We start from the raw sequence: 18,837 nt of genomic DNA on the forward strand, positions 1-18,837 counted from the left end.
AAGGGGGGCCCCTAGGTGAGGGAGGGGGGGAAGCTTCCCTCCCCGCCGCTCTGTGTGCCCAATTTCCCCCCTTCCTGCGCTGTGCCCGCTCTGGGGCCCCCAGCAGGCGGGGCCCACCGATCTTTCCATCGGCAGTTCGGTGGGTCAGTACGGGCCTGAATGGGAACATGTGTTCCCAAAGCCAATCAAAGTGTCTAATAAATGACCCCTGTTGCAACCAGTAACAGTGATCGGGGGTTGTGGAGTCTGAGAAATATCCCAAAAAACCTTGCGCTCCTGTCCTGATGATAACCGGCTGCTACAAATGACGATTTTCCTTTTTCCCAATGCACTGTGCTGCTCCAATCACAATTGGCAAGGGGAAACAAATCTAGAAAAGATGAAGCACTCCATGGTCATCTGACGAAGGCGCAGAGCGCCGAAACGCGTAATGACGCCATACGCACGCTAAACCACAGCCACGCCCACACCCACTGCGGGACGGCTTCCCCGGACATCGGAGAACGCGCTACTGGCCACAGCGCGTTGTTGCCAAACCTGCATGCCTGTGTAGCGGTGGACTGTACCGCTGATGAGCGAGTTGTCATTTTATTTCCTTTAAGTAGAACTTTTAATTTGCGATTAAAAATTATCCCCTGATAATGCACCATGGAGCGCTTCATCTTTTCTAGATTTGTTGTGGAGTCTGAGTTGAGGAGTCAGAGAAATTTCCCTAAGAACTGTCATTTACCGCATTTAAATGTATACTATTTTCCATTGAAATTTTAAAATCGATTTTCTCAAAAACTATAAGGTCTCCTCTTGTTCCCACTATTCTTCTTAACATATCTGGCAAATGTGGTGTTCCTACCATGTAAGGGGGCTTTGCGGTTAACCGCTAAAGTCGACGGGAGATGATCACGAATTAATTTTTACCGTGATCCCCACGATCACAACCGTGATTGCATTCCGAATATTTGTAATCACAGAATTTTCGTGGCCGATTTCCGTGATCCAGCATCGATCACAGATTCCGATTCGGAAGTCAAATAGTGAAAAAGTGCTGGTGAATCACGGCTATTCCATGATCACGGAAATTATCTGCCCATCACTGGCCTCCAATATAGCTTAGCCAGATAGGTGGTCAGCCTGCTCGCTCACCCCGAAGTTCCTGTATATCGCTGCTACAGGAAGCTGCTGTCCTGCGTCCTTCCTCTGCACACAGCAGCCGGGTCTCGCTGCTCTGACACTTCTTTGACAAAGGTGAGGAGGTGGGGGCCTGCAAGAAGGGCAGCAATTAAATATTCCCCTTTAAATAAATAGGTGAATTATGATTGGCTTTTGTAGGCCCCACCCACTTTTCTGAATATTACTCCCAGTCACCCAGTGCTCAACTGTGCAAAGTTTGAGAACCCGACCATTAACAGTGTAAAGGTGGCCACACACAATACAATTAAATGATCCGATTTTACGGCAATTCGATAAAAACGATCGGATCTCCTGAAAAAATCGAAAGCTTTTTTTTCATTCGACTGAAAAATCCGATCGGATTTCCCGTTTTTTTGATTTTTATCTATCCGGAATGCCAGATATTTTTCTTCAATTTCTCTAAAGATTGTATGGTGTGTGTTAGATTGTCAATTTATTAATATACACATCCTAGCAATTTTCTCAGAGTTTCCAATCATTTTTATCATAATTGGGGAAAAATTGAACATAGGTGTGTGGTACATTGGTCATATTTTTGAAATGTTACAATCCGTCAGAAAAATTGCTTGCAATTCTTAAATTGAACAGATATTTAAAAGAGTGTATGGTGTGTGGCCACCTTAAGAATGGCTGCTGTTTATATTTTCCCATTTAAAATAAACGGCTGAAATTTGTTTTGTGCTCCGCCCACTTTCCCTGTATTTTTCACCAAGTTTGGGGACTCTGGCTTGATTACTGTGAGAATGGCAGCCTTTTACATGTTTTCCATTGATGTGAATGGGTGAAATCTGATTGGCTGTTTGTAGCTCCACTCAGGTGTGCAGGGGGGCCGCGAGACCCCCAGAACCTATCATCCCAGGTAGTAAGGGATCTGTATATCAAGTTTGGTTGAAATCAGTAAAGGCGTTTTCGCGTGACCAGAAACACAGCCCAGGAAAGTTTGTAAACATGCTCTGCAATTTCCTCCCATTTCCTGAGGTGAGGAAAACATCGAGCAGCAGACATCCCGGTGTCATCATCAGCCTACAAGAGAGACTCTCTGCAGCCGCAGGAGACAGCGGACCCGCCTGACCATGACTAGTAAGTACTGCAGAGTTCTGTGCCTGCCTCTTGTGGGGGCCCGCCAGGTCTATGGGACGTCACCACCTCTGTACATGCCATATGCCGACATGGAGGCTACCATACATAAGCCAGCACTGAGACAGCCATACAGATATCCACATGCTGAGGGGGATGCGTGTCCTCCACACGCCTGACACACGCTGGTCACATGACCTCCTGGCCTCAGCACTTCCTTCCTGATGGAAGGAAATTCTCACATTTGTAGATACAAACTCAGCACTTTCCAGATCAGCTCTGTATAATGTGAGCAGTAACCAGTGGCATAGCTAAGGAGCTGTGGGCCCCGATGCTAGTTGTGCAATGGGGTCCCCCCCCCAAGCACTCTATGCCTAACAATTGATGAGGCGCACCAAAGACTGCCAATGGCAACTACAGTGTCAGAGGAGCAAGAACGGGATGTGGAGCAGTTTGTCAATGATTACCACTATTCAAAGCATCTATAGAAGTGATTATTATGAGCACAGGACCAATAGAGAGCTAATACTGTAGTTGATGAAGGGCCCCAATGCGGTCGCAACCTCTGCACCTACTCCCCTGCCAGTAACAGCGCATAACTTCATCTCTGTACATAGAAAACACCACCATCCCACAGTGTTCCTAAGAGAAGCTAACAGATGGGCCAGTCAGGGTGCCCATACTTTTCTCGATTTCCAAAATCGGTATTCGGCTGATTCCATCATAATGATCAAATCTGGCAGAAATAGTTCGTCCAGAGCGATCAATGACTACCTGGATAGATCAATTAATCAATGCGTCAAGCTGGAAAAATCGAGGTTGCAAGGTCTCAATTGGGAGCACAGTGGTAACAGAGTTTGTTTTCCTGATGACTGACGGACTCCTGACTCGTCTCCCCCCAGGTGTCTCCCCTGGACGGTGCTCCGGCATTGGGCTCACAAGTCCAGAAGGACTCGAATTTGTGATTCAAATGAAGTCTAATGATTTCAGCTGTGACCACAGGCAACGAGGGGTTAACTTACCCAGAAGTCTTCAGTGCCATCTGCGTTTTATTACGCGTCATAGGCGTAATGAAAGCCGCGTTCCAGGACACACTAACGCGCTTCCTTTTTCAAGACGGCAGTGAAGACTTCTGGGTAAGTTAACCCCCCGCTGCCTGTGGTCACAGCTGAAGTCATTAGACTTCATTTAAATCACAAATTCACTAGCGGTGGTAAGTGTTGCAGGAACGTCTGTTCGCTAGTGCACCTCCACTGCTGATTATATCAGTGCATTTAGCTTTCAAAGGCGGTAAGATAAGATACCTTGTTTTTGTTTATATTTCTTTGGATATACCATGACCTGAATGTTTATACGTACATGCTTACATGCTTAGACTGTGTGTGTGCAAGGTCGCCACAAGGTGGCACTGTGTAGTTTGTAAATGTGGATTTTCAGTGTTATGTGCTGTTGTGTCAAAGAAGCAATAGGCACCAACCATCTTTTGATATATCATGAGAATGTTTGATGTTCTCTTTCCTAGACTTCCTACTGTTTGCCCTTTTCAACAGTGAAATTCTTGTTGGATTGCCTCCTTCCAATCCCTCTGATAACTTTCATGCACGATCTATGAAGCTTGGGAGGATGGATGACGCAGGGCTTGTGGCCTACAGCCCCGACGGGCTGCTCTATGTCGTACGTGGTGCTGATCTCTACCGAGGACCTGTGCCTGCAAGTTTTAAGCAGAATTGGTTTGATGAAGCTCAACAAGTTGGACAAAATGACTGGGATCAGTTCAAATCTATCTTTTTCCACCCAAATGGTCATCTCTATGCTGTGACCTTGCTTGGGAAATTCTATGAAGGCCCACCACCAACCAACAAAGAAGAACCCTGGAATGCCAAAGAAATTGGTGACAATTCATGGGAAACATTTAGCGCTTTGTTTTTTGATGGGAATGGGATCCTCTATGCGGCCGATGAAAGTTACTTTGTGAAAAGAGAGCCACCTACGAGACCAGATGAGCCATGGATCCAAACCAGCACCACCATAGGCTCTGGAAACTGGAGTAGCCTAAATCATTTCATGGCATTTGATCCTGATGGCAACCTCTGGTGTGTTGCCAAAGAGGGTGGAAGGATGTATATGGGCCGCCCCCCAATGATCACCACTATTAATAACTGGATCAAGAGAGTGAAGAGCCTGGGGGTAGATTACCACAACTATGCAGCATTGACGTTTATTCAGGACCGCACAATTCAGAGTATTACCAGTCTGGAGTTCCTGGCTGACCGCGGCAGAGTTCTATCAGCCAGTAATGAGGCGGTGGCGGAGAGACTCTACAATAACAAGGGGAGCAGCATTGACCTGGAGACCACCTATGTGTAAGTAGATAGACAATGTCTGTAGGCGGAGAGCTCTGAGGGCCGATTAATCATGTGCGACCTTCAAAACTCACTGATGTTCTGAGGACTGGAGCATTGTTTTTGTTTATTTTTTAAGTAAACCTGAGGCAAAAGGATGGAAAGGATTTTTACTTATGGGGCTGCCTCCAGTCCCTTCTAGTCCGTCTGCTCCCTCAACGGAAAGCAGAAAATTTGGGCACAGGCAACAAGTGGACTAATTGGACGCCGTCATAGACGCCAATGTATTTTATCAGTATTTGGGCGCGGAACTGGAAATTTGGGCACCCAGCAAATGGCGGGCGCTGGTACAGTGCCCGCTAAATATCGGACACCATGGGCACCCAAATGCCCATATACTGTATTTATAGTGCCTGTGGCGGCACCTGAGAACTTGCTTTTTGGCAGGTAGTTAGTTTGTGCAGGTAGGGGAGTGGTTATGGGTTAGGCGTCAGGTAGGCAGTTTGTGCAGGTGGTGGGAATTAAGGGTTAGGCGTCAGGTAGGCTGTTTGTGCAGGTGGATGTGTTAAGGGTTAGGCGTCAGGTAGGCTGTTTGTGCAGGTAGGAGAGTGTTTATGGGTTAGGCGTCAGGTAGGCTATTTTTGCAGGTAGGAGAGTGTTTATGGGTTAGGCGTCAGGTAGGCTGTTTGTGCAGGTGGAGGGGTTAATGGTTAGGCGTCAGGTAGGCGGTTTGTGCAGGTAGGAGAGTGTTTAAAGAAAACCTGAACTGAACATTAACCAGTTCGCATTCAGTCGTTTTTCGCTTCATGCATCCGAACAATGTTCACCTCCCATTCATTAGCCTATAACTTTATTACTACTTATCACAATGAACTGATCTATATCTTGTTTTTTCCGCCACCAATTAGGCTTTCTTTGGGGGGTACATTTTACTAAGAGCCACTTTACTGTAAATGCATTTTAAAAGGAAGAATAAGAAGAAAACGGAAACAAATCATTATTTCTCACTTTTCGGCAATTATAGTTTTAAAATAATACATGCCTCCATAATTAAAACCCACGTATTGTATATGCCCATTTGTCCCGTTTATTACACCATTTAAATTATGTCCCTATCACAATGTATGGCGACAATATTTTATTTGGAAATAAAAGTGCATTTTTTCCGTTTTGCATTCATCACTATTTACAAGCTTATAATAAAAAAAAAAAAGAAATATTTCATCTTTACATAGATATTTAAAAAGTTTAGACCCTTAGGTAAATATTTGTGTTTTTTTTTTTTTTTTAATTGTAATGTTTTTTTTTTTTTAATTAAACATTTTATGTGGGTATTTTTGGGAGGGTGGGATTGAAATTGTATTTTTTTTGTAAATATATGTGTATTTTTATTTTTATTTAACATTTAGATGTAGTTTACTTTTTGGCCACAAGATGGCAGCCATGAGTTGTTTACAGTGACGTCACTCTAAGCGTACCACGTACGCTTAGAGCGACATAGGAGGCAGAAAAAGCGTAGCTTCCGAGAGAAGCTGTCGCTTTTTCTGCGGGGGAGAGGAATCAGTGATCGGGCACCGTTGCCCGATTCACTGATTCACTGGCTAACAAACCGCCGGCCGATCGCGCGCGTGCACGCGCGCGATCGGCCGCGTGGACGCGCAGGAGCGCACATGGCTTCCTGGACGTGAGTTTCACGTCCAGGAATGTGAAATAGTTAAAAGTCAAAATAAGCATACACAAGTCATACTTACCTTCCATGTAGTCTACTCCTCAGTGTCTTTCTCCTCTCCCGCGTCCTGTTTGTTCACTGTGATCAAGGGAATTTTCCGACCTCCATTTTGAAAATGGCCATTACCCATAACAGCTTTCTGGTCAGCACACAGTTAAACTGTAACATCGCCCACTTGAGCCATAGGTAAACATGGACATTTCCTGGTACGTCAGTTTTCCTCTCAGCTATAAGTGACAGCAACTGATATTTTACTGACAGCAACTGATATATTTCAGATCTGACAAAATATTGTCAGAACTGGAAGGGATTATTGTCAGAATAAAATGTTGAGCTTCTGAGAGGAACTGATGGCAAGGTAACTATGTAATGTTCATTTGAAGTTACCTCATGTGTTTATTTTAAATATTTTTACTCAGTACAGGTTAGGCGTCAGGGGGGAGGAGTCTGTGTGAGAGTAGAGTTAAGTTTAGCTATAGTAAAATATTGGTATTTAATATCGATATTTAACACTTTATGATTACTGTCAGGGTGCTTGTTCTAAGCACACTGATGGTGAGTGTGAGGACATCTAGTGGTAAAAAAAAAAGGGGTAAAATGGGGTAAGCGGTGAGCGGCATTACTAACCTACGGTGAGCTGCTCCTCAGGCCTCTCATCCTTATGGAGCACGCCATGTTCGTTTTATTTTCCCGGCAGTGTAGTGTACACTGCAATGCATGCTGGGAGATGTAGTCCATGGATTCCAGTACAGGGATGGATCAACCAATCAATATACAATTATTCATTTTTTGGTAGACAAAAATACACAAGTTGCTCTTTTCCACCACTGGCGGCTATGGGACTCCAGCATATTGAGTGCTGAGCCTTCAGGAGTATTGGGCTGTAACGGTTGGGATGTGTAGGGGAAGCAGGAGATTTGGGCGCATGAGACAAGTGGACAAAAAGGGCGCCCCATTCACTCCCATTATAAATATCGTTTAATGGGCACCGAACAGGGAAAAAAGGGCGCCGGAGATTATTAACGTTTTACAAACGGCGCCCGGAGATTTTTAATGTGTTATAACTGTGCTTGTGATGATTTAACTTTACAAAATGAGCCCGTGACGAATAACGTTTATAAAAATACTAAACATATTTATCCTATTTAATTAAAACATTATTTAACATTTTAACCCTTACTGTTTGTAAAACATTATTATTCACAAAATAAAGCGATCAGTACGTAACGTAAATTCCAATATATTTTTTACAGTCACTATTTGTAAAACATTATTATCCACCCAAAAAAATGATTTATATTTCTTTATTTAAATTTTTTTATTTATTAATGTTTGTAAAACATTATTATCCATAGGGGGTCTTAGGTTTAGGCACCACCAGGAGGGTCTTAGGTTTAGGCACCCCTAGGGGGGTCTTAGGTTTAGATACCACCAGGGGGGTCTTAGGTTTAGGCACCACCAGGGGGTCTAGGGGTTAGGGATAGGTACAGGGAGGGCTTTGGGGTGGTTAGTTTTAGGCACCACCAGGGGGTCTTAGGTTTAGGCACCACCAGGGGGGGTCTTAGGTTTAGGCACCCCCAGGGGGGTCTTAGGTTTAGGCACCACCAGGGGGGTCTTAGGTTTAGGCACCACCAGGGGGGTCTTAGGTTTAGGCACCACCAGGGGGTCTAGGGGTTAGGGATAGGTACAGGGAGGGCTTTGGGGTGGTTAGTTTTAGGCACCACCAGGGGGGTCTTAGGTTTAGGCACCACCAGGGGGGGTCTTAAGTTTAGGCACCACCAGGGGGTCTAGGGGTTAGGGATAGGTACAGGGAGGGTTCTGTGTGAGAGTAGGGTTAGGTGTAGTTTAAGTACAATTTTAATAATATTAATCAACAGTTATTATGAATGTACTTATATTAATATCATTGTTATAAACAATATTTTCACATTTTATTATAATAATAAACGATAAATCAAGATTATTCATAACAATATATAATTATAATGTTTAAACAAATATTACTGTTTTTTTTAACAAACCTAATTATAAGTAGAGGTGTACCGAACGGTTCGCCGGCGAACGGTTCCAGGCGAACATTGGGGGTTCGCGTTCGCCTGCGCCAGGCGAACTTTTCCGGAAGTTCGATTCGCCCCATAATGCACTATGAGGGTCAACTTTGACCCTCTGCATCACAGTCAGCACATTGTAGCCATTCAGGCTACAGTAAGCCCTGGAGCCCCCCCCCCCCCTTATATAAGGCAGCCTCCGGCGGCCATTACAGTCACTCGTGTGCCTGCTAGAGAGAGGAAAGGGACAGCTGCTGCAGACTTTTTCTCTTAGGGACAGATTAGTTAGGTTCTAGGCTGCTTTGCTTGTTCCTGACTGATTAATATTGCTTTTAAAGCACCCAGCAACAGCTCTTTTCAGAGCTCAACCTGTACATTTTTTTTTTCTGACACTTTTGTTGCATGCACAGCCTTGCTAATTGATAGTGTGTGTGCCACTGCCAGCAGCCCAGCACATTCAGTGACTGACTGCCTGTGTGTGTGACAGGGAGCTGCACATTGTACTACCCAGTACTGCATATACCCCAGTACCTGTTGTGTTTACTTAACCCACCTCATCACTGCATATACCTAGCTTTGTGTTGAGTGAACCCAGCTCACTGCATCTAACTACCCAGTACCTGTTGTGTTTACTTAACCCACCTCATCACTGCATATACCTAGCGTTGTGTTGAGTGAACCCAGCTCACTGCATCTAAGTCTAACTACCTGTTGTGTTGAGTGAGAACCCACCTCACTGCATCTTAAGTACCTTTACTGTATACTGTTCAGTGAACCCAGCTCACTGCATCTAACTACCCAGTACCTGTTGTGTTTACTTAACCCACATCATCACTGCATATACCTAGCGTTGTGTTGAGTGAACCCAGCTCACTGCATCTAACTACCTGTTGTGTTGAGTGTGAACCCACCTGGCCACCTCACTGCATCTAACTACCTGTTGTGTTGAGTGAGAACCCACCTCACTGCATCTTAAGTACCTTTACTGTTGAGTGAACCCAGCTCACTGCATCTAACTACCTGTTGTGTTGAGTGTGAACCCACCTGGCCACCTCACTGCATCTAACTACCTGTTGTGTTGAGTGAGAACCCACCTCACTGCATCTTAAGTACCTTTACTGTTGAGTGAACCCAGCTCACTGCATCTAACTACCCAGTACCTGTTGTGTTTACTTAACCCACCTCATCACTGCATATACCTAGCCTTGTGTTGAGTGAACCCAGCTCACTGCATCTAATTACCTGTTGTGTTGAGTGTGAACCCACCTGGCCACCTCACTGCATCTAACTACCTGTTGTGTTGAGTGAGAACCCACCTCACTGCATCTTAAGTACCTTTACTGTTGAGTGAACCCAGCTCACTGCATCTAACTACCTGTTGTGTTGAGTGAGAACCCACCTCACTGCATATAGCTAGCATACCCCCGAGATGGACAAAATGGACAAACCAGGTAGAGGAAGAGGTAGAGGCAGACCCAGAGGAAGGCCACCAGGCACCGGCAGGTCTGTGGCTGTGCGAGGTGGTGTTGCTGTGATTTCATGCGGACCTGCCCCAAAATACAGTGCTCAGAAGAAGGCACGTGCCATCACTTCCCAAAATCGTGAGGAGGTGATTGAGTATTTAACACAGAACACCTCATCTCCCGCAGCCACCAGCGCTACAACAAGCACCACATCCGCTGCATTTGACACTTCGCAGGAGTTATTTGGTGGTGGTGGTGAAATCACTGATTCCCAGCCACTACTGCAACAACAACAAGAAGGCGCAGGTACACCACCTCATACGTCTGAGTTAGGTGGCGATAGTATGGACGTAACGTGTGTGGATGGGGATGATGGTGGACCACCTGAAGTTGGTGCACTTGAGGAGGTGTCTGAGGAAAGCGCAGCTGGCCAGGAGGATTATGATGACGATTATACGGATACCACATATGTTCCCGGTAGAGGAGATGACCAGGGGGACAGTTCAGAGGAGGAGTCAGAGAGGACTAGGAGGAGACGACTCCATGATAGAAGCAGAGGGAGCTCGTCCTCAGAAACAGCTGGGGGCAGTGTCCAGTGCCATGTATCGCCAGCTATGGCCAGGGAGCACACATGCCCTTCAACGTCAGCTGCTGCTGATGCCACCGTAGCGCCATCACCCCAGGGGGGCTCAGCGGTTTGGAAATTTTTTCACGTGTGTGTCTCAGATCGGAGCAAAGCCATCTGTTGTCTCTGCCAGCAAAAATTGAGCCATGGAAAGGCCAACTCTCACGTAGGGACAAGTGCCTTACGGAGGCACCTGGAGAGAAGGCACAAACAGCTATGGCAAGAACACCTGAGTAAAAGCAGCACTCCTCAAAAGACAAGCCAAACTCCTTCTCCTCTTCCTCCTTCAGGTGCATCGTCTTCATCCACTTTCTCCCTTGCACCTTCACAGCCACCCTCCTCCACACCGCCTCTTCCCTTGAGCGGTTCCTTCTCCTCTGCCCACAGCAGTACCCAGCTGTCCGTGAAGGAAGTATTTGAGCGGAAGAAGCAAATGTCTGCCAGTCACCCTCTTGCCCGGCGTCTGACAGCTGGCGTGGCGGAACTATTAGCTCGCCAGCTATTACCATACAAGCTGGTGGAGTCAGAGGCTTTCCGTAAGTTTGTGGCCATTGGTACACCGCAGTGGAAGATACCAGGCCGCAATTATTTTTCTCAAAAGGCCATACCCAAACTGTACCGTGCAGTTGAGAGGCAAGTGGTGTCATCTCTGGCACACAGCGTTGGGTCAAGGGTCCACCTGACCACGGATGCCTGGTCTGCCAAGCACGGGCAGGGCCACTACATTACATACACAGCCCATTGGGTCAACCTGGTGACCGATGGCAGCAAGCAGGGAGTACGTGGCTGCGCAGAGGACCGACTTGTCACACCTCCACGGCTTGCAGGCAGGCCTCTAGCCACCTCCTCTCCACCTGCTATCACCGCTTCGCTGTCGTCATCCTCCTCCTCCTTGGCTGGTGCCGCCATCTCCTCCCCAGCTACACAGCCCCAGCACCCCAGGGCCTATACTGCATGCCAGGTGCGATGGTGTCATGCAGTGTTAGACATGTCTTGCCTGAAAGCGGAGAGTCACACTGGAGCAGCTCTCCTGGCTGCTCTTAACAAACAGGTGGAGCAATGGCTGACCCCGCACAAGCTTGAGATCGGCAACGTGGTGTGTGACAACGGCAGCAATCTCATTGCTGCGTTGAATTTGGGAAAGCTGACACACATACCCTGCATGGCACATGTGCTTAATCTGGTCGTGCAAAGATTTGTGTCCAAGTACCCAGGCTTAGAGGACGTCCTGAAGCAGGCCAGGAAGTTGTGTGGGCATTTCAGGCGCTCTTACAAGGCCATGGCACGCTTTGCAGAGATTCAGCGTAGAAACAACTTGCCGGTGAGACGCCTGATTTGCGATAGCCCGACTCGCTGGAATTCCACCCTGCTGATGTTCTCTCGCCTGCTAGTAGAGTTGGGCCGAACGGTACCGCACGCGAACCTTTTGCGGAAGAAGTTCGGTTCGCCCCATAATGCACTGAGGGTCAACTTTGACCCTCTACATCACAGTCAGCAGGCCCAGTGTAGCCAATTAGGCTACACTAGCCCCTGGAGCCCCACCCCCCCTTATATAAGGCAGGCAGCGGCGGCCATTACGGCCACTCGTGTGCCTGCATTAGTGAGAGTAGGGCGAGCTGCTGCAGTCTCTCATATAGGGAAAGATTAGTTAGGCTTAACTTCTTCCTGGCTGCATACCTGTTCTGTTCAGTGAGCCCTCAGCCCACTGCATACCTGTACTGTGATCCTGCCACTGCATACCTGTTCAGTGATCCTGCCACTGCATACCTGTTCTGTTCAGTGAGCCCTCAGCCCACTGCATACCTGTACTGTGATCCTGCCACTCCATACCTGTTCAGTGATCCTGCCACTGCATACCTGTTCTGTTCAGTGAGCCCTCAGCCCACTGCATACCTGTACTGTGATCCTGCCACTCCATACCTGTTCAGTGATCCTGCCACTGCATACCTGTTCTGTGAACCCGCCACTGTATACCTGTTCTGTTCAGTGGACCCGCCACTGTATACCTGTTCTGTGAACCCGCCACTGTATACCTGTTCTGTTCAGTGGACCCGCCACTGTATACCTGTTCTGTGAACCCGCCACTGTATACCTGTTCTGTTCAGTGGACCCGCCACTGTATACCTGTTCTGTTCAGTGGACCCGCCACTGTATACCTGTTCTGTTCAGTGGACCCGCCACTGTATACCTGTTCAGTGAACCCGCCACTGCATACCTGTTGTGTTCAGTGAACCTGCCACTGCATACTTGTTCTGTGAACCCGCCACTGTATACCTGTTCTGTTCAGTGGACCCGCCACTGTATACCTGTTCAGTGAACCCGCCACTGTATACCTGTTCTGTTCAGTGGACCCGCCACTGTATACCTGTTTAGTGAACACGCCACTGCATACCTATTGTGTTCAGTGATCCTGCCACTGCATACCTGTTCTGTGAACCCGCCACTGTATACCTGTTCTGTTCAGTGGACCCACCACTGTATACCTGTTCTGTGAACCCGCCACTGTATACCTGTTCTGTTCAGTGGACCCGCCACTGTATACCTGTTCTGTTCAGTGGACCCGCCACTGTATACCTGTTCTGTTCAGTGGACCCGCCACTGTATACCTGTTTAGTGAACACGCCACTGCATACCTATTGTGTTCAGTGATCCTGCCACTGCATACCTGTTCTGTGAACCCGCCACTGTATACCTGTTCTGTTCAGTGGACCCGCCACTGTATACCTGTTCTGTTCAGTGGACCCGCCACTGTATACCTGTTTAGTGAACACGCCACTGCATACCTATTGTGTTCAGTGATCCTGCCACTGCATACCTGTTCTGTGAACCCGCCACTGTATGCCTGTTCTGTTCAGTGGACCCGCCACTGTATACCCGTTCTGTGAACCCGCCACTGTATACCTGTTCTGTTCAGTGGACCCGCCACTGTATACCTGTTCTGTTCAGTGGACCCGCCACTGTATACCTGTTCTGTTCAGTGGACCCGCCACTGTATACCTGTTCAGTGAACCCGCCACTGCATACCTGTTGTGTTCAGTGAACCTGCCACTGCATACCTGTTCTGTGAACCCACCACTGTATACCTGTTCTGTTCAGTGGACCCGCCACTGTATACCTGTTCTGTTCAGTGGAACCGCCACTGTATACCTGTTCTGTTCAGTGGACCCGCCACTGTATACCTGTTCAGTGAACCCGCCACTGCATACCTGTTGTGTTCAGTGAACCTGCCACTGCATACCTGTTCTGTGAACCCGCCACTGTATACCTGTTCTGTTCAGTGGACCCGCCACTGTATACCTGTTCAGTGAACCCGCCACTGTATACCTGTTCTGTTCAGTGGACCCGCCACTGTATACCTGTTTAGTGAACACGCCACTGCATACCTATTGTGTTCAGTGATCCTGCCACTGCATACCTGTTCTGTGAACCCGCCACTGTATACCTGTTCTGTTCAGTGGACCCGCCACTGTATACCTGTTCTGTGAACCCGCCACTGTATACCTGTTCTGTTCAGTGGACCCGCCACTGTATACCTGTTCTGTTCAGTGGACCCGCCACTGTATACCTGTTCTGGTCAGTGGACCCGCCACTGTATACCTGTTTAGTGAACACGCCACTGCATACCTATTGTGTTCAGTGATCCTGCCACTGCATACCTGTTCTGTGAACCTGCCACTGTATACCTGTTCTGTTCAGTGGACCCGCCACTGTATACCTGTTCTGTTCAGTGGACCCGCCACTGTATACCTGTTCTGTTCAGTGGACCCGCCACTGTATACCTGTTCTGTTCAGTGGACCCGCCACTGTATACCTGTTTAGTGAACACGCCACTGCATACCTATTGTGTTCAGTGATCCTGCCACTGCATACCTGTTCTGTGAACCGCCACTGTATACCTGTTCTGTTTAGTGAACCCGCCACTGCATACCTGTTCTGTTCAGTGGACCCGCCACTGCATACCTGTTCTGTGAACCCGCCACTGTATACCTGTTCTGTTCAGTGAACCCACCGCATCAGTGCGCATACCTGTGCAGTTAAGTGAACCCACCTACCTACGTGAGTGCACGCAGTGTGATATACCACTCCGTGCATACCCGATATGGACAAAACAGGTAGAGGAAGAGGTAGTGGCAGAGCCAGAGGAAGGCCACCCGGCAGGTCTGCGCGAGGTCGTGTAAATGTAATTTCGTGTGGACCTGGCCCACAGTACAGTGCTCGGAAGAAGGCACGTCCCATCACCTCCCAAGATTGTCAGGACGTGGTTGAGTATTTAGCGACACAGAACACCTCATCTTGCTCAGCCACCAGCGCTACTACTAGCACCACTTCCGCTGCATTTGACACTTCGCAAGAATGATTTAGTGTTGAAATCACTGATGCACAGCCATTGTTGTTACAGCCAGATGAATTTTCACCAGCTAATATGTCTGAGTTAAGCGGCAACACTATGGATGTAACGTGTCAGGAGGATGAAGGACCTACTGATGGTGCAAGTTTGGATTTGTCTGAGGCAAGCGAAGCTGGGCAGGATGACTACGATGATGACGGTAATAGGGATCCTCTGTATGTTCCCAATAGAGGAGATGAAGAGGGGGACAGTTCAGAGGGGGAGTCAGAGAGTAGTAGGAGGAGAGAAGTTGCTGAAAGAAGCTGGGGCAGCTCTTCGTCAGAAACAGCTGGTGGCAGAGTCCGGCACCATGTATCGCCACCTATGTACAGCCAGCCAACTTGCCCTTCAGCATCAGCTGCTGAGGTCCCCATAGTGCCCACATCCCAGGGTGGCTCAGCGGTGTGGAAATTTTTTAATGTGTGTGCCTCAGATCGGACCAAAGCCATCTGTTCGCTCTGCCAACAAAAATTGAGCCGTGGAAAGGCCAACACTCACGTAGGGACAAGTGCCTTACGAAGGCACCTGGAGAAAAGGCACAAACAGCAATGGGATGGCCACCTGAGCAAAAGCAGCAGCAGCACACAAAAGAAAAGTCACCCTCCTTCTCCTCTTCCTCCTTCAGGTGCATCATCTGCTTCTGCCGCTTTCTCCCTTGCACCTTCACAGGCACCCTCCTCCACTCCGCCTCTGCCCTTGAGCGGTTCCTGCTCCTCTGCCCACAGCAGCAGTCAGGTGTCCGTGAAGGAAATGTTTGAGCGGAAGAAGCCACTTTTGGCCAGTCACCCCCTTGCCCGGCGTCTGACAGCTGGCGTGGCGGAACTGTTAGCTCGCCAGCTGTTACCATACCGGCTGGTGGACTCTGAGGCCTTCCGTAAATTTGTGGCCATCGGAACACCGCAGTGGAAGATGCCAGGCCGCACTTATTTTTCGAGAAAGGCCATACCCCAACTGCACCGTGAAGTTGAGAGGCAAGTGGTGTCATCTCTTGCGAAGAGCGTTGGGTCAAGGGTACACCTGACCATGGATGGCTGGTCTGCCAAGCACGGGCAGGGCCGCTACATTACCTACACAGCCCATTGGGTGAACCTGGTGGTGAACGATGGCAAGCAGAAAGCGGCGGACCAAATTGTGACACCTCCACGGCTTGCAGGCAGGCCTCCTGCCACCTCCTCTCCTCCTGCTACATGCTCTTCGCTGTCCTCCTCCTCCTTGGCTGAGTGGCAGTTCTCCTCTCCAGCTACACAGCCCCAGCTCCGCAGGGCCTATGCTGCATGCCAGGTACGACGGTGTCACACCATCTTAGACATGGCTTGTCTCGGAGAGTCACACTGGAGCAGCTCTCCTGGCTGCTCTTAAGAAACAGGTGGATGAGTGGCTGACCCCGCACCACCTGGAGATAGGCAACGTGGTGTGCGACAACGGCAGCAATCTGCTTGCCGCTTTGCATATGGGGAAGCTGACACACATACCCTGCATGGCACATGTCATGAATCTAGTGGTTCAAAGATTTGTGGCAAAGTACCCTGGCTTAGCGGATGTCCTGAAGCAGGCCAGGAAGTTCTGTGGGCATTTGAGGCGCTCTTACACAGCCATGGCACGATTTGCAGAAATTCAGCGTAAAAACAACATGCCGGTGAGACGCCTCATTTGCGATAGCCCCACTCGCTGGAACTCGACCCTGCTCATGTTCTCCCGCCTGCTAGAACAGAAGAAAGCCGTCACCCAGTACCTCTACAACTGGAGTAGAACGAAACAGTCTGGGAAGATGGGGATGTTCTGGCCCGACAACTGGACACTGATGAAAAATGCATGCAGGCTCATGCGGCCGTTTGAGGAGGTGACCAACCTGGTGAGCCGCAGTGAGGGCACCATCAGCGACTTAATTCCCTACGCGTACTTCTTGGAGCGTGCTGTGCGTAGAGTGGCGGATGAAGCTGCGAATGAGCGTGACCAGGAACCGTTACGGCAGGAACAGGCATGGGACCAATTTTCATCAGACCCAGCTGTTTCCTCAACACCTGCGGCAGCACAGAGGGGGGAGGGGGAGGAAGAAGAGAGGTCGTGTGCAGAAGACGAGTCAGACTCAGAGGATGATGAGCAAGGTGTTTCTTTGGGGGAGGAGGAGGAGGAGGGGACAGCGGCAGGAGAACAACCGCAGCAGGCGTCGCAGGGGGCTTGTGCTGCTCAACCTTCCAGTGGTATTGTTCGCGGCTGGGGGGAGGAGGTTGACTTACCTGACGTCACTGAGGAAGAGCAAGAGGAGATGGAGGGTACTGGATCCGACTTTGTGCAGATGTCGTCTTTTATGCTGTCCTGCCTGTTGAGGGACCCCCGTATAAAAAACCTCAAGGGGAATGAGCTGTACTGGGTGGCCACACTACTAGACCCTCGGTACAGGCACAAAGTGGCAGACCTGTTACCAACTCACCGGAAGGTGGAAAGGATGCAGCACATGCAGAACCAGCTGTCAACTATGCTTTACAATGCCTTTAAGGGTGATGTGACAGCAGAACGCCAGCAAGGTACCACTGCCACTAATCCTCCTCCCGTGTCCACGCAGTCAAAGACAGGACGCTCCAGCGATCTCATGGTGATGTCGGACATGCGGACGTTCTTTAGTCCAACGCCTCGCCGTAGCCCTTCCGGATCCACCCTCCACCAACGCCTCGACCGGCAGGTAGCCGACTACCTGGCCTTAACCTCCTTGGCGGTTTAAAATTTATTTTTTTTTAATCATGTAGCGAGCCGAGGGCTCGCTACATGATAGCCGCTGCTGAGCGGCATCCCCCCGCCTTCGGCGATCTCCGATCAGGAAATCCCGTTCATAGAACGGGATTTCCTGGAGGGCTTCCCCCGTCGCCATGGCGACGGGGCGGGATGACGTCACCAACGTCACTGACGTCGGGACGTCATTGGGAGTCCCGGGCCACCCCTCGGCGCCGCCTGGCACTGATTGGCCAGGCAGCGCTGGGGTCTGGGGGGGGGGGGGCAGTGCGCCGCAGCAAATAGCGGCGATCGGGCGGGGGCCGGCGGCGATCAGAGTGCTGGCGCAGCTAGCAAAGTGCTAGCTGCGTCCAGCAAAAAAAAAATTATGAAAATCGGCCCAGCAGGGCCTGAGCGGCACCCTCCGGCGGCTTACCCCTTGTCCAGCACGGGGTTACCGCTAAGGAGGTTAAGTGTGGATGTAGACACTGCTGTGAACAGCGATGAGGAACCCTTGAACTACTGGGTGCGCAGGCTTGACCTGTGGCCAGAGCTGTCCCAATTTGCCATCCAACTTCTCTCCTGCCCTGCCGCAAGCGTCCTCTCAGAAAGGACCTTCAGCGCAGCTGGAGGCATTGTCACAGAGAAGAGAAGTCGCCTAAGTCACAAAAGTGTTAAGTACCTCACCTTTATCAAAATGAATGAGGCATGGATCCCGGAGGGCTGCTGCCCGCCCCAAGACTAAGTCAGTCCCCGCACACACAGCATCTCTGCCTGCACGCCGTGTGACTGGCTGCCTGGCCTGCCCCAAAAAGACTAAGTCGCTCCCAGTCCCTCCACACAGCATGTCTGCCTGCAGGCCGCTTCACTACCTTCTCCGCCACCACCAACAGGGTCCGGGACTCCAGGCGGATTGCTGAATTTTTAGGCCGCTGCTAGCAGCGGCCGCTGTAATAATTTTTATGGTGCGTGTACATGACTGCCTAATTTTTCTGGCTGCACTGAGGGCAGCTGCAACAACAAAAGAAAAGGCATGTACATGCGCCCATTCCCCTTCGTGATCATTACCTTGCCGTGGTGAAGGGGCTTGCGTATCACAATGAAGCAATGACCGGCGCCTAGATGAGTGTCTCGGGGGGCACACAAAAGATAATAAGGTCGTTGCTTCATTGTGGTCAGACCAAATTTGATCAGCTGGACAGTCACTGTTCTGTCATTCAGCTACATCAGCCAGGCCGACCATATGGGCTGTAAAGCCACCAAAACCTGCAC

At 49.4% G+C, this 18,837-nt stretch overlaps 1 protein-coding gene across 1 annotated transcript in view; it reads left to right on the forward strand.

Moving 5' to 3' along the window:
* The first annotated feature begins 2,176 nt into the window (after positions 1–2,176).
* LOC137520863 (tachylectin-2-like) overlaps positions 2,177–18,837 on the forward strand; it is a 77,738-nt gene continuing 61,077 nt past the window's right edge. Inside the window, exons 1-2 of the mRNA XM_068239779.1 lie at positions 2,177–2,268; positions 3,788–4,628. Coding sequence (XP_068095880.1) covers positions 2,262–2,268; positions 3,788–4,628 — 848 coding nt within the window. The 5' untranslated portion in view covers positions 2,177–2,261. The remainder of the gene's footprint in view (positions 2,269–3,787; positions 4,629–18,837) is intronic.

Source organism: Hyperolius riggenbachi, chromosome 1 (assembly GCF_040937935.1).
Source record: "Hyperolius riggenbachi isolate aHypRig1 chromosome 1, aHypRig1.pri, whole genome shotgun sequence".
NCBI lineage: Eukaryota > Metazoa > Chordata > Amphibia > Anura > Hyperoliidae > Hyperolius > Hyperolius riggenbachi.